Source organism: Argopecten irradians, chromosome 4 (assembly GCF_041381155.1).
Source record: "Argopecten irradians isolate NY chromosome 4, Ai_NY, whole genome shotgun sequence".
Lineage (NCBI taxonomy): Eukaryota > Metazoa > Mollusca > Bivalvia > Pectinida > Pectinidae > Argopecten > Argopecten irradians.
In genome coordinates, this window is record NC_091137.1 from 16,790,210 (window position 1) to 16,806,986 (window position 16,777).

General features: G+C 31.8%; 1 protein-coding gene across 1 annotated transcript; it reads right to left on the reverse strand.

Moving 5' to 3' along the window:
* Positions 1 to 1,855: 1,855 nt before the first annotated feature.
* LOC138320786 (O-acyltransferase like protein-like) lies at positions 1,856 to 16,061 on the reverse strand. The gene is made up of 15 exons (XM_069264000.1): positions 15,309 to 16,061; positions 14,359 to 14,501; positions 13,886 to 13,967; positions 12,709 to 12,808; positions 11,573 to 11,892; positions 10,699 to 10,863; positions 9,955 to 10,048; positions 9,312 to 9,404; positions 9,009 to 9,174; positions 8,603 to 8,682; positions 6,296 to 6,406; positions 5,753 to 5,879; positions 4,606 to 4,792; positions 4,292 to 4,434; positions 1,856 to 2,241 (listed from the first exon to the last, which is right to left on the reverse strand). Exons 1-15 carry the CDS (start codon positions 15,985 to 15,987, stop codon positions 2,092 to 2,094), a joined length of 2,640 nt encoding a protein of 879 aa, XP_069120101.1. The 5' UTR covers positions 15,988 to 16,061; the 3' UTR covers positions 1,856 to 2,091.
* Between the last annotated feature and the right edge of the window lie 716 nt (positions 16,062 to 16,777).

Below are 16,777 nucleotides of genomic sequence, written 5' to 3' on the forward strand. Positions count from 1 at the left end.
AACATTCAACAAATACATGCCTTTAGTTTTATTTTCATGATTTGTTATTTGTTAACGTACCAGCAGTACATACATTTATAAATATTTACTTATTACCATAGATACTCTCATTGCTCTAATGATTATCAAGATCTGCACTGCGAGTCAACACATGCAGCCCAGACTAATTGGTTTATTAACTCTTACTGTATGTGCAAGAATGGGAGATCTGTTTATTAACACCAAGTTAGTTCGCGCAGGAAATTTGACATTGTAGTTGAATGAACCAGTTTGTTTGAAACTATAAAAAAACTGTTATATGTCTGTATTTTTAGTAGGAAACTGAAAAGCTATGGAAAAACAATGGGTTTTTGTTGTCCTTTCAATTTTTTATACTGGGGACATTTTTTTATCACATAGATCTTGGCTGTTCAGGTTAAATGGCTTAAGCGGGAAATTCAAACGTTCATTCTGTTTTACTTTGTTAGATTGCAATCTGGGTGGCAAATATATATTCATAGAATGTCACGAAAACCCGACTTATCCTGACGTCACAATAGAGCCATCGACGTTGCGTATTGTTTTAGAAAAATATTATCCATTTGAAAATCAATGGAATCGTAATTTAAAACTTTTTTTTATGTTACCAAGTAGTCTGAAAAATAGTAATAAGCATTGATGTAACTATTTTGTAACTTCATCGGGTTATGAAATAAATTTTGTTTGGAAACTTTTGTGAGAAACTACTACGCGGATTCACACAGTTTGCAAACACAATTTTTATAGTTTATGTTAAAATGTGAAAGAAGAAAAAAATCGAAAAATATATGTAAATTCATTTTCTCTGTACGATTCATTAATGTACTCGGAATCATTCTGATGATTTTTACGCTTCAATAATGTAATTGGATATCATTCTGATGTTCTGGAGGATTTAATAATGTACCCGGGAATCTTTCTGATGTTCTGAACGAGTCAATAATGTACCTGATAACCTTTCTGATGTTCTGTATGATTCAATAATGTATTAGGAAATCATTCCCATGTTCTGAACAATTCAAAAATGTACCCAAGATCATTTTCATGTTCTCTAAGATTCAATAATGTACGCGAGAATCATTCTGATGATCTGTACGAACTCAATAATGTACCCAAGATTATTCTCATGTTCTGTAAGATTCAATAATGTACGCGGGAATCATTCTGATGTTCTGTTCGATTTAATAATGTACTGGGAAATCATTCTGATGTTCTGTACTTTTCAATAATAAATTGCTTGAATTAAACTCAATATATATTATACTAAAAATGAAGTTGGAGTTGTCCCTTTTTAGCTATTGATTAGTGTATTGTTTCTTATTTTATTTGTACATATTGTTGATAATATAATGAATGTTGAGTGTATATAATAATGCTGATAACTGATTTGAAATACTTTGGCGTAACGTGATGTCCAATCCATTTTAAAATAATAGATTAAGTTAATCACAAAACATTTGCTTAAATTCTTACTTAAAAAATGAAATATCTTATTTGTATATATAGTTGATAATACAATGTTTAATGAATGCAGAGTGTATATAATGATGTTAATATTGGAATGGCCTTGAGTAGGCGTAGCCCGATGTCAAATCCATTTGATGTATGTACATCAATACAATTTTGTTGAAATTAATTAATTTATCAGGAAAATGACAGAATATTTTATCAAATTCTTCGTACAAAAACAACATATCACGATATTCTAAAGTCAATGCTTAAATGTATGCAACGTGATGATAAACATATGAAACAGCATATTTTATTAAATTCTTAGTACAAAAACAACATATCACGATATCTTTAAGTCATTGCTTACATGAAAGCAACGTAATGATAAACATATGAAATATAATTACGACAGTCATTCAGATACAATTGGAATCACAGGAAATTATATTGTAATAAGCCAACTTTAGCCTCACAAAATGTAAAACATTCTGAATTAACCGAATCGGAACATGGAATACTGTTTAACTCGATTTAGAAGATGTAACATGACGAACTTATATATCTCAAAGATAATGAATGTGTAACAATTTTTCTTCGCGTTCATGACTCAAGGGCACGGTTTCATTTTTTAGGTTTAGCTTTCGCATTTTTACGTTGACCTCCTCGTCGAAATATGACTTTTTCTAACGCCATCATTGGGGCTTCAAACGCCAAGGAGAGGACGAAGGCAACCATGTAGGACATAATCATGTAGCCGAGGAAGAGATAAATCTGTAATTAATTAAATATATAGATTTATCACATAGTAGAGGAACAGATAAATCTGTAATTAATTAAATATATAGATTTATCATATAGTAGAGGAACAGATAAATCTGTAATTAATTAAATATATAGATTTAACATATAGTAGAGGAACAGATAAATCTGTAATTAATTAAATATATAGATTTATCACATAGTAGAGGAACAGATAAATCTGTAATTAATTATGTATATAGAGTTATCATATAGTAGAGGAACAGATAAATCTGTAATTAATTAAATATATAGATTTATCACATAGTAGAGGAACAGATAAATCTGTAATTAATTAAATATATAGATTTATCACATAGTAGAGGAACAGATAAATCTGTAATTAATTAAATATATAGATTTATCACATAGTAGAGGAACAGATAAATCTGTAATTAATTAAATATATAGATTTATCATATAGTAGAGGAAATCGATAAATTGTATTATAATAATCTGATTATAAATAGTAGAGGAACAGATAAATCTGTAATTAATTAAATATATAGATTTAACATATAGTAGAGGAACAGATAAATCTGTAATTAATTAAATATATAGATTTAACATATAGTAGGGGAACAGATAAATCTGTAATTAATTAAATATATAGATTTATCACATAGTAGGGGAACAGATAAATCTGTAATTAACTAAATATATAGATTTAACATATAGTAGAGAACAGATAAATTGTATAATAATAATAGATTACTATATAGAGGAACAGATGATAATATATAGACAGATAATCTGTAATTAACTAAATATATAGATTTAACATATAGTAGAGGAACAGATAAATCTGTAATTAACTAAATATATAGATTTAACATATAGTAGAGGAACAGATAAATCTGTAATTAACTAAATATATAGATTTAACATATAGTAGAGGAACAGATAAATATGTAATTAACTAAATATATAGATTTAACATATAGTAGAGGAACAGATAAATCTGTAATTAATCAAATACAATTTGTATATAGATTTAACATATAGTAGGGGAACAGATAAATCTGTAATTAACTAAATATATAGATTTAACATATAGTAGAGGAACAGATAAATCTGTAATCAATTAAATATATAGATTTAACATATAGTAGAGGAACAGATAAATCTGTAATCAATTAAATATATAGATTTAACATATAGTAGAGGAACAGATAAATCTGTAATTAACTAAATATATAGATTTAACATATAGTAGATGAACAAATAAATCTGTAATTAACTAAATATATAGATTTAACATATAGTAGGGGAACAGATAAATCTGTAATTAATCAAATACAATTTGTATATAGATTTAACATATAGTAGGGGAACAGATAAATCTGTAATTAATTAAATATAACATATAGCCAAGGAACAGATACATATGTAACTAATTAAATATAGATGCATTCGATAACACCAAGGAAGCAATAGATCTGTAATTGATTAAATATATTAGATATGCTCTGATTTTCCACTATTTTTATTGGCTAATACTTGGTCACGTGACGTTCAATATATAGCATATTGACTCGGTGTTTCTAAAAATGCTAATAACCCTTTGCGAACTGCATAGCCAAATGCTGCATTCTTCAGTCTTATAATGACCGAGGTCGTAGCCCGAGGCCATTATTTTAAATTGGACCGATACAAAGGTCCTTAACTTTTTATACTAGATATGTCATTTCTTCACAAAGGAATATTAACTCTGTGTTTCTAAAAATGGAAATACCGAGTCGATATGCTATATAATGAAAGTCACGTGACCATGTATTAGCCAATTAAAAATAGTGGAAAATCAGAGCATACATTGTATCTAATATTTATCTTTAATGAATAGCTATAGAGAACGATCAGGAAATTATTTACTTATATATTTACCAAATAAATGAATTTTCAAAATATGACATTATTTAAATGCTATAATAAAGCTCGTGTTCGACGATATTATAATATCTTTTTACGTTTATAGTTCGGACACAATGGTCACAATGGCTGTGCTGAGGTTTGCTGTACTTACGAAAGCTGTGTCGGACGCGAAGACGTGCTCTCGTAGAGACAAAAGGTTCATCATCATAATAAGCATATGGATCAGATAGGCACAGTAGGTTAGTCTACCGAGTGGTATAAACGGTTTCCACGATAGAATAGTGTTCACAAAACCTATCAAAGATATATTATGATTATTATTAATAGATAGATAAATTAATAAATGAATAAATAAATAATTTAATCTAAAAAATACTTTCTCTCTTTCTTTATATTGCAAATATGTCTTCCATAAGATCAAGATAACGAACATATGATTTTCAATGAAATAAAGATTCGGTTTACCTCCATTTCCGGTGGCGCATGCGAATATCACCCAGCTAACACACGCTCCCCACAAAGTCCTGGAAGTGGAATTATAAAGGGCGGCTACTCCCACATCAACGCGGTCTCCGTTTGCAGCATCATAAATACCATACACAATTAGGCAAGCCACAACTGTAGCTACCACCCAGATGAAGAAATTCACATACTGAAAATAAAATTACATTTCACATATGACGAACGTATACAATACTTAAAGTAAAAGAAGTTTTATATTACATTTTGTTGAATTCATATGATTCATGCAATAATCATTATCCATTAACTAAATATTTATGACCAATATAAAAGAATTGTTTTGTTTCAATTATAACGTTAAAATTATTAGAATATATTTTCTGTTTGAGGTTTGATCAAATTTTAATATAGTTTGCTGTCTTTGTTACAATCAAACATGCGTGTCCACAGATAATGCCATGTTGCTTACAACATTTTTGTGTGTATAAGGTAATTTGGTTGTTCGTGTTTTCCAACGAATGTCGGCTAATAACGATAATATTAGCAGTATAGAATGAAGTATATCACGACTGCAAGGAAGTTCTAATATTGGCATGATAATATCATTGGAATTCTATTTTCATTTTGTGATAGGAGGCCAGACATTTACATTAATTCTTGATATTCTTTATGGATGTGTTGTTGTCACTAGGGGGTTGTTATAGTTAACATACAAAGACCGTACACTCCTCTGGAACACATGGTTCTATATCATATTTTTGAATGACATTTACATGGATTTATATCTGAATTCCATATACCCGTGGTTAATTAACCTGATGTTTCGTTATCAAATTTTTATAGATAACATTTACGTTTACACTAGCCCCGATCCCAAAAATCGTAAACATGTTTTTCTTACAAAGATATGATGCACAGATCATGCTTTGTAAGTTAGGAACTTCTCGACTATTACCGTTATTTACCAGAAATTCAACTGGAACTCTTTTTCGTGACAACATTATTGCATTTCAACTTATTAATAAATTGAATATTTTTTGCGTAGGTAATTTTGGAATTAAATGCATTGATGAGTCTAAAACTAATTATCTGTATAAAGTACATGTATAAGGTTTCCGTTCTGTAACTGAGATAGTTATTTATAACCCACCTTGTTAATTTTTACGTTCAGTCCCTTTTGATGGAGAAAGTATCCAGTGAGCATCCCAACAATGTATGGTCCCATCCGGCAGTATGGCTTGATGTAATACAATTCCATGTACTCGGCAGATCCAGACCTGTAATATTATCATTATAAAATTAGTTTTAGGAAACTAGTTTATGATTAAAGACACTCAAATGTTCATACTACATGTCTGTTCTGAAAGATTTTTGCCTAATTTATTTCGATTGTTAACTAAATTGTTCTAAAACAGACTACTCTTCTGGGAATATGACTTGTGTAATAAAGCCATATTTTATGTTAATGTATGTGATAAATAAAAGTACTATACTAGTGTATTGTGGACAATTTTTGATAATCACAAATGTATATTTTATAGTAAATAGTAATATTTACTTGCATTTGTGCCGTGCCGTACATGGCTATATTCGGTATAACTTTTTTATTAGTAGAAATAAAGATTAACACACATAAATTCTACCACTAAGCTTGTCAGATCGCTTGTATTAGATGTTATGACGATACACTTACACCATGTCGACGACTGTGATGGGCAGATCGTTTGTAGCCGATATGACAGCAGTGGTAACAGTCACGCCAAGCAGGGCCACAGCGACCACAAGGACCCCTATCTTCTTAAAACTACAAGTAAAAACAAATTCGCTATTGTAAAATACCGTATATTCGACTTGTTTCGCGGGTCAGACTTTTTTCTATTTTTGGCGATTATGACCGAATATTAAATTTTAGCAAACCAACCTTCGCGATCAAGAGCATGTAACGTGGCGCTACCCTAATTGAAACATTTTTTGAAGATAATTGTAAAAAAATTCTTACTTGTGCTTTAATCCAGATTTTTTCCTTAATATTCCACAAAAAGATGCTTTTATGTTTAATTTCATGATTTGCTTATTTGTCAGCAATGCATATATTTATAAATACAGAGCTTGAAAGCATGCCCGGTCCAGCCCTGTGTTTCAGCAAGTTTGAGTATCCAAAATGAAACACCTCGTAAATTACGTTTGATTAATAAATGTCCAGGTAAAAATGTTTGAATTCATATTAGAAAGTTCAAACATTTTTTTAGTTTATTCAAATCACATGTCTTTCTAAAATATTTCATTTAGAAATTATTTTTCTAATTTAAAATATATGGTGTTTTTAGGGTTGTCGCACAACGTCGTTTCCTGGAGTGTTTCAAAATTCCATTATTTTCATTTTTAAAAACATACAGTAAGCAACTGGAAAGAAAATGACATATTAAATTTGTCACAGTTATTAGCCAGCACCTTAATTTTTGTTCAGGACAGTTATTGTTAGTTTAGATTGTAAACTGAAAATTCTGTATCACATATTTTAAAAGTGATCCATTTCGGGTAGCGTTCCAAATTGGGTAGCGTCATGTTATATATCAATTATTGCATGTTATTTTACGGATCAGATTTTCGCGACCATGCCCAAGACCCGCGATTTCGTAAAAATATCACGAAAATGGCCGGCTTTACCGTAATACTTATGACATGGCTGAATGAAGCCAATACAAAATAATTGAATCCATTCTATTTTCCTACGAAAAGTCCTATACCAGTGTTATGATACACTGACATAACGCACAATGTTCGGTCACTTTTACGTCACGCCGGAATTTCATTGGAAAAAGCGTTGAACAGTAAAATAATATAAGCGCAATACTATTTTTTTAAATTGAAAAACAGAAAGGATATATTTATTCAATTACGGGAGGACTTTTATCAAAATATTTGTAATATTTATTTTTCTATTGATGTGTTTTTGTTGAGAAAATGACGTTTTTTGGCGCGACAGATGTAACACGCACCTGTATGCGGTTTCAGTTAAAGTGTCACTGTGGTCATACTGAACACCACATGGCGGTAAAATTTGACAAAGAGATTCCCCAAACACGAACTATCATAATGTCATTTCGTTATAATGAATTGTGACGTCATACTTCAAAATGGTGGACTTTGTTTGTAGACTTGCCGATCGACAGATCCGAAGAGAAAAGATAATAAAGTGAAAAAACACAAATACACACAGTACAAAACGGTACTAATACATGAGATAGAGACATGAATTGTTAATATAAAAATACGTTTTTCTTCTATTTTAATAACATGTCAGAAAATATAGACTGCGACGTCGTTCTACTTTTTTATCGAACAAAACCTTTGTCTTGCAGAAATGACACAAAATGAAATTTTTAGATTGACTGTTCTATCACGCAAGTTCACGACGTTGAAAAATGACTTTATATTAGGAAGTATGTTTTCTATTCAGAATAAAAAAATACGTTTTTGCTCAAATATACGTGTGCGAAATCTCTACTGAAAATTCAAAAAAGTATTCGAAAAATTGCGTTTTTTCTTTGTCTTGCAGGTTTGCCGAATGTCGGAAATGACGTCAATTGCGCTCGTCATGTTATAAGATAATGACATCTTTTACATTCAATAACGTTACATAAAAGTGACCGAACATTGTGCGCGACGTCACTGTAGTTTTTTTTAAACATAACCATGGTCTTTCGCCATCTTTAGGACTAAAACGACAGATTATGTACGTCTAGAATATTTGTGTATCTTTGCTAGATCTATTACCTTTTCATAATATCCAATATTTTATGAGTCACGTTCGTAAGATATTATGTGAACAAATTCACCGAACAACAAAGCCATTCTGTTTTAAAATGATACAATCATTACTGTTCCTATTTATCTAACTGTTTGGTAATGACAATATTAAACTTTTAATTACCAATAAACCTTATTCGAATATTTAAATGAGAGCCAGGAAGGTTAGTTTCGTTTAGATTGTACTTACAAATACAGAGGAACAAGCAGCAACGGACTCACTATGTAAAACTGCATATCATTGGCTAGATACCAAGTTACTCCCAGGCACTGAAACCGTCACATCAAGCCATTACAAATAAAAGGTTTACCCGGATACTATGTTATATCTCAAACAACGATATAACATCGATAGCATTTCATTAACATTTAAAAGTTTGATGAGAATTTTCTTATACACCAAGGAAGGAAAATTACAACGAGACAACAATTCAATATACATGTAATATGAATCGTGGTTACTAAGTAATCGAAAAGAATAACTACACCCACCTGAAAATCAAGTAGTCATTTCATTGGAATAGGTGAGAATACATTATTTGCATCGAAAATAATCACAACTTTCCGAAAGAGAATTAATTATTTTCCGTACTTACCATTTTATCAGAGTGAACAAAGTTATTCACATACAGAAGGTTTGTCCACCACGTGGTTGAACAGGAATCGATCTCAAATCCGTCTTTCGGCCATTCAGGTCCGTCGCCAAGGTAACGAGTTAGCGTGGCACTGATCATCAATATCAGCATGTAAGCCGGGGTAAGTCTATGAGAAAAACAGATTAAATGAAATAACGAAGAACAATGAACAACAAATTAGCATCCATTCCATTGCATATATTCGTTAAAAAGATCATAAGCTGATAATTATTATTTCAATAATCAATTTGATAAAAGGCCTACCTCCAAAATCGATGAAAGTAGAACAAGAACCAGTTAATCCTTCCCTTTTCTTTCGTCATCTCTTTCATGAACACATACGCCACGAGTAGGCCGCTGTATAGAATTCATGTCAAACGTTAAAGTCACATTGGATAAAAGAAAAGCAGGGAATATAATGACATTGTTGTGTTAATTTTTTCTTACAACATATCTCATTCCTTTATAATTCAATTTTGCTTGTTACGAGCATTTTCATTGGCTTAAAAATTTAATACTTTAATTATCAGCCCTTAAAGGAAAAATGACGGCGTAATGATTTCATAGACAAAAGAGTCCCAAAATGAATTTTGAGTATTGAAGAGATTATCTATAGTAAATTTGATTATAAGGATTAATTTGAATAAATTTGTTATGTTATGGAGATATAACACAAATATCTGAGTGTGCTCTCATCATAAACGGCTTTGCGGTTTATTTAGAGTACAATCAGATTTTAATCTTTAAATAAACAAAACAGCTGCAGGTTTGACGTCAATAAGGTTTCTATAGATTAATTTTGATCATTGAAAACTTCACAGCGGAACTCCTTTATAGAAGAACTTGCTGAAATATACAGAAAATTTGAATATGACAGGAAAAATGAAGATTATGCAAGAACGCTTACCTCATAGTGAAGAAAGTATCGACGGACATCAAGCCATTGAGTATCACCATGAAGGTCCAGCGGGATACCACAGAGTAGAAATAGGAAAAGTTTTCTGTGCGCATTCAGAATTCAGAACATTATTATGGAAAGGTTTCTGTGCACATTCACAAATACAGAACAAAATTAGGGGAAGGTTTCTGTGCACATTCACAAATACAGAACAAAATAAGGGGAAGGTTTCTGTACAAATTCACAAACACAGAACAAAGTTAGGGGAAGGTTTCTGTACAAATTCACAAATACAGAACAAATACAATGTAAATTTAAAGGGGAAGTTTTTGTACATATTTTTTCAACCGTATTTGTAATAGTACTGAAGAAATCTTTGTGACACAATATGGTATTTTAATTTAAAATCTTTGTGATTTCAAATAATATGTCGATTGGTAATTTGTAATCTGCGCAAAATTTGGCAAGCAATTCAAATGAGTTTCATAAAATTCCAAAAAAGGGTTTAATATACACTTTATTTCTCAAAATAATATGCATGGATGGTAAAAGTTTATCTTTATTTTGTTGTTTTCAAATATCAACTTTACGTTTCATTTATGTTCTAACGATCGAGGTTATTTGATAAGACAAACTTTTGTATATTTTTTTTAGAAAGATACAATAATTTCATTGAGCTACATAAAGCTAGACAAATACAACATAATGTGATTTTTTCGAGGTATTTTGATAGCAGAATCCTTGAAGACTTACGGATATAGACGGCGGTAAATGAATACGTGTGTCCGAGAATGACCCAGGCCATGCTGAGGAAACGTATTCCATTAATGGCCCCGAGGGCACCTCCTTGTTCGGTATTTAACAGCTTTTTCCCATTGGTCCACACGGAGAAGGATAAAAGTAGTTTCACCAGGATTCCTAAATAGCAAAATGACACTTCAATGATTAATGTTTTTTTGCAGTATAAATACATATTGCTGACATTATTTGCCATTTTGTATTGGGGCTTTCATATATTTGCCATTACACACAGCTTACTGAATATGATAAGCTAAAAACAACGATTGAATAAGTTTAAAATAGATGAAAAACGACATAATTAAACAATATAAAGAATTCCTCGGATACAATTATTCGTAAAAATAAAATAGCCAACCCGATAGCGTATAGTATCAGTAACCGGATGTAATTTTCTTTTAAGTCGAGTTCAAGTATTGATATTTTCGTAAATCTTAGATGCTGCGAAAATGGATTTGATTGTAATATTTCTAGAAAAAGAGAGGATAAAAACAATGCTCGAATTATAATGTTTCTAAATCTATATTGGAAAGTACAGGGTATCCACAATATCATTGTTAGAATATAATACCTCTAAATGGTTCTGTTGTAACAAAAGCTTGGGTACATCGCTATATGTTATGTCACTGTTTAATATATTTCAAAAACCGGCGACTATTTGTTACTTTGCATTGTTGACGTGAGCAATATCAATTCCTAAGGTATTCTTACATGTTATATACATGTGTACATTCAAGAAACATCATGTATAAGCGGTACTTCATACTTTAAGTTCATTACCGTCGACAAATAAAACAAAAGACAGAAAAAAATAATTGTGTAAGCTAACCATCGCTGCAGTTTTGTTCTTTTTGTTTTGGTGGGGCAGTTTCAGGGTCTTCGGTAGGAGCGGTCGGGTATATCTTCGGAACGTGGTCGGTCATTGCAGACTTTTTGTACTCTTCGGAGTCAATTGAATAGATAATGGAGGGAAATTCCGTCTTTTTTTCACCTTCACTGATCTCAGGTATCGGAGCTCGAACGTCATGAATTGTCTTCGGGATTTCTTGGCATTTTTCTGTGGTCTTTTTGTTGCTCCGGCATTGACTTCGTAGTATGTCAAAAGCCGTCGAAATTACCATCAGGAATGCAAAAAATCCGCAAATACTCCTACAAGTAACAGGATACAATGATTAAGTAATTACGGTACAGTTTACATAGAAATATCTTACGGTTAATTAATTGTTCGCATTCCTTTGCTTTAATAAAATATGTTTACACTTAAATGACTTGTCAGTTTTCTCGACAAAAGTGAGTAGGCAGTAAATAAAAAGGTGAAAAAAAATTAAAAAGAACCTTAAATGGATAATTTCCTTTTTATTTTTGAATATCGCATCTCTTAGATTATATGTCTCTTATGAAGTATTTAAAAGAAGGAGAAGGAAGAGAGTTACACGTAGGTTTAGAATGAATATTTCAATGCATGTCTTCAACCCTCTTATTTTATAAAACAGGGGTAGATTTTCGTCGAACAGTCGTAATAGATTGTGATTTGACATAAGTTTGACCTATATCTATGTGTTCGCCAAAGGATGAAGATGCTCCACCACTGACAGAGCTTAATCGATTCTCTTGATTTGACCAATAACTGATATTTAATCGTGTATATACGTGTCTAATTTACACAAAATTACACATTAAATAATTAAATGCGTAATCAGTATTTCATTCCATATAGGGCATGATACCATGGATTTTTTATCGGGACGGAAATAATGATTTTATATTCTTATCTTGAATTAAAATAAGTAGCTTTTGTTACTGAAGAAAATTACTAATTCATTTGCTGCTGTTTTGATAGAGAAACAATACCATTCGTCAGCGGTGGAGCATCTTTAATTAATCTTCAGCCTTGTTTATTACTTTGCATTTTCCCTTTCCCTTTTACATAAAGTGCTGTATTTCATTGCATAATTTGAAACTTACAATGCAATGATAGCCTTTGTGTCATATGCAGTTTCAGTGGGGCTGCAGGATGCTTGTGATGCGTATATAGGGGTATCGCCGGCGGGAATTGATGACAACACTACAAAAACAAGCATGTTATATCGCTTATAATCATCTCATATTATCAAACATTCACAGGTGTGTCTTTGAAATTCAAAGCTAACTATACAACTTTATATTAACACTCCTTGTACACTAGCTGTAGGCGTTATATATACTCATTTACATAAGCATATAATTCACGGCCGCGAAGTGCAAACAAAGTTACCCAGTATAAAACAGGCGCATGCGTTGAACAAGAGTTGCCACACTTATAGAAAAGAACATAGCAGATTCATCATATGGGAGAAGGAGAAATTGACAAAGGCGATATTGACATTTCACTCTAAATCATGATCAAGTGACCCATGTGAATATAGAACGCGCCAATGCCTTACTGACATTGAATGGTATCAAAATAATCTCCATGGCCACAGGCAGAGATTCACGTTTCAGCTTTGTTAACGATTTATAAAGATTTTTATTTTTAGTTATGATTGATTTAATCGTATTATAATGGTACATAGTTACTTATGAAAAATAACAATATTCTGACTGTTTCGAAATATTGGAAGCCACTTGATGACGTCACAAAAGAAAGAAAATGATACCATATCATATATTACGTCATGGGGTAATATAGGCTGATAAAATGGCGGTTATTCCTTATAACATCAATAATATAAAAACATTTATACGGAAATTCTATAATTAAAAATATAATGAGACTTGAAAATACATTTTGTAAGTATGCAAATTAATATTAAAGTCTAAGTAATCTGTACACTACATTTAATGCACATTCTATATGCGTATGCTATGTTCTTAATGATTCACGGAAAGAGAAAATACATCTTAGCTAAGCTCAAACAGACAAAAGTGGTGAAACTTTAGCTGATCGTCTTTTCAACAAAATCGTACATTATATAAACACCCTTAGTGACGTTTCTACATATATATACACGTACATTGTTTTATTTTTTTAGATGAGAATTACGCGTTTGCCGCAAGCGCGTTAACTCAACAGTAGTTTACCTCCTTACTGGATACAGAAAATATGTGATCTGGAGCTGTTACATCGAAGTCAATGACATTTCATATTAATTATATCACTTACATGCATTGATAAGTGTAATCATATCATATTCGCCACACGTAGCTGGAACACAAAGACCTTCCTTCATAATAAGTGGGAATCCCTGTAATGTAAATCATATGACATATCATGCAAAATGTCAAAATATGTGGGGTTTTTTCAGAGTGTCGAAGTGCTTTAAAGCAACTTATTTCATTCATTCATGCATTCATTTATTGATTGTTGATTAATTGATTGATTGATTGATTAATTGATTGATTGATTCATTGATTGATTCATTCATTCATTCATTCATTTATTAATTAAATCAATCAATCAGTTAATCTTTTAATTAATAAATTAATAAATAAATACCGTATTTTTCATTATTTATGCGCCGGGTTAAAAAATCACAAATATCATAATAATGGGATACATTGTATTACTATCAATTAATATCAAAAATTTGTTTTGTTTATTTTATCATTCATTCCATGATTTCAATCAATCCCTACCTGTATTGATGCCGGGACACTGACTAGGCAGTACCTAGTGGTGAACTCGGAGGCTTCAATGTTAAGACACTGGTCATATCTACCAGGGAAATACACATTACCGTCGAGGATGCCCGCCCGGAGCTTTCCCATGCTGTCTAGCACTGCAAAGTAGGGACAGTACATACATTAATAGAAACGTTTGTTTTTGGAACAATCATATTGTGTAACAAACACATCCATAACACTTTTATGGCAAACACTGACAATGTATACTGTACTATTTAGGGACGTATATTTCATATTTTTTATACTGTTGCGTTAAATTATTTATTTTAATAAAGTTTTTTTTTCGTCTTCTTTTTCATTTGTTGTCATCAGAATGCATTATAGAATATACTGTCTTTATATTTCAATAGGAATTGACCTTAAACCGAGAAATATCAAGCACATATATTGAAATGAACATGGAATATATTGTATGGATTAGCATTTACTTCATCATCCGATATAGTAGGTATATAGTACTCTGGCCACAAGTCTTTAGAATATTGAAAACATCATTCTTTGATTATGTGTGTCTCTACTACAGATATATTGATATGATTCATAGGTTTCAATATTTCCTTATTTGCTTTTTTAATTGAGCTTTTTTTCAAAGAATAAGATTATGTTAGGTTCACTTTGAAAAATATGAAGTGACAAATGGAAGCCTCAAAAATTAATAACTGAGAATTAATATTATTCGTGGATTTCGTGTCCTTGAAGATATATTTGTCTCTGTGGTTTTCGCGACAACAATATATTTATGACAATTGTGTACTATACCGAATAAGTTGCTTATTTTTGTATGTTCAACCTAAATCATTACTTTATTACACATCGTATTCCCTCTTTTTCATTCTCGAAGACTCAAGACCTATAAACATTCCAAACAATTTGTGTGTTAGAATGATATTTAATGGGCTTACTTTGTATAGCTGTCATCGAGCCTTGTGTAAGTGACGTCATCATTAATCCGAGATCCTGGAGACAGAGGGGGGACACACCGAGGGATGCTATCATGGCAGCGGGGTCAACTGTCATATTGCTTAAGTTGGCTGTTTCCAGGAAAGCTTGAAGGTCAGCGGGACCGTTACCGAGGATTTCAGTGAGGATGTCTGTGACATCTTCACCCGCAGTTAAAGTGAGATTTTGAAGAATATTATCTATAATCGGTCTGGTGACATCTGTAAATCCCGCACCCATCCCCGTCAGGAGCCCCTCAACGGCAGGTGATGATATTGATGAATCGCCCAATGAAGACAGAAACTGGAGAAACTTTAGAACATTGTATAACATATCCAAATCTGCACCTTCTACTCCAGGAATTGTGACATTCTTAGATTGAGCGAACTCCAGTAGTTGTAAAATTGTATCGAAATCTATCTGGTCTAAAATGTTCGATGTCCTATTCAGGAATGAAAACGAATCCTTTATATTGCTAGAGAAATTCAAACCTGACGAAATGGACGTGGCGAAATTCATAATTCCTTTTGTATAGATGTCCTGGGGGAAATTGTTAGTGGTGTTAGTCTGGCTAAAGTACTGGCCATTGGTAAAAGTCACTGTGATGGCCAACGCCAACACAACCTCCAGGAAACGCGACATCGTCAGTTCCTGAAAATATTACTCCCAAATTTATTTCGAAGACCTAACGATCAAGAATGATCTGCCTTTTTATAGTTCTCTGTGACGTGTCTATCTGACGTCATTAACCCTTAAAAGGTAAGGGTTGATGGCCCTGAAGTAGAAAGCATGGTGTTTTTACCACCTTACTGTACAGTCTCCATTTTACAATAGTACCGGGGCGTTGTCTGCAATACACATGTATCTGTACGGAAAATAAATGTTCCCGATTAGGGTGGTTGAAGTTAGGAAGTTAGTTTTCTACACGGGGAGTAATTGCATGACAACTACTCATACTATATATTTCCAAATGAAAGTTAACAATACTCGTTGTCTCGTCATGTCTGTTTTCATATATTGTCATTTAAATTTGAAAAGACCCAGTAGTTTGATCTTACTTGCGATACCTGGGTGCAGTGACCTAGCTCCACGGAAAGGCTAACAAGTATTACTAAATATTTTTGCATATTTAGTAATTCATACGCATGTACTGAAATATTGCCTAATTTGTACACCATGTATTAGAACTTTTATTGATAAAACGTGTTTTTCTCGGCATAACGCTTAAACTGGCCATATTTATTTTTATTGAATTGTTGATATTGAAGTTTAATATGTGGTAGCCTTTGTTGATGTTTACTTATCTTCATACTTTCCGAGGTTATATTGATTAATATGGAAACCTTAAACATCCATATGAAGATCAACAATTATTCATCGTTGTAATAGAATAGTAATTCATAAACCAGTTATCAATTGTGAATTGGCGTGA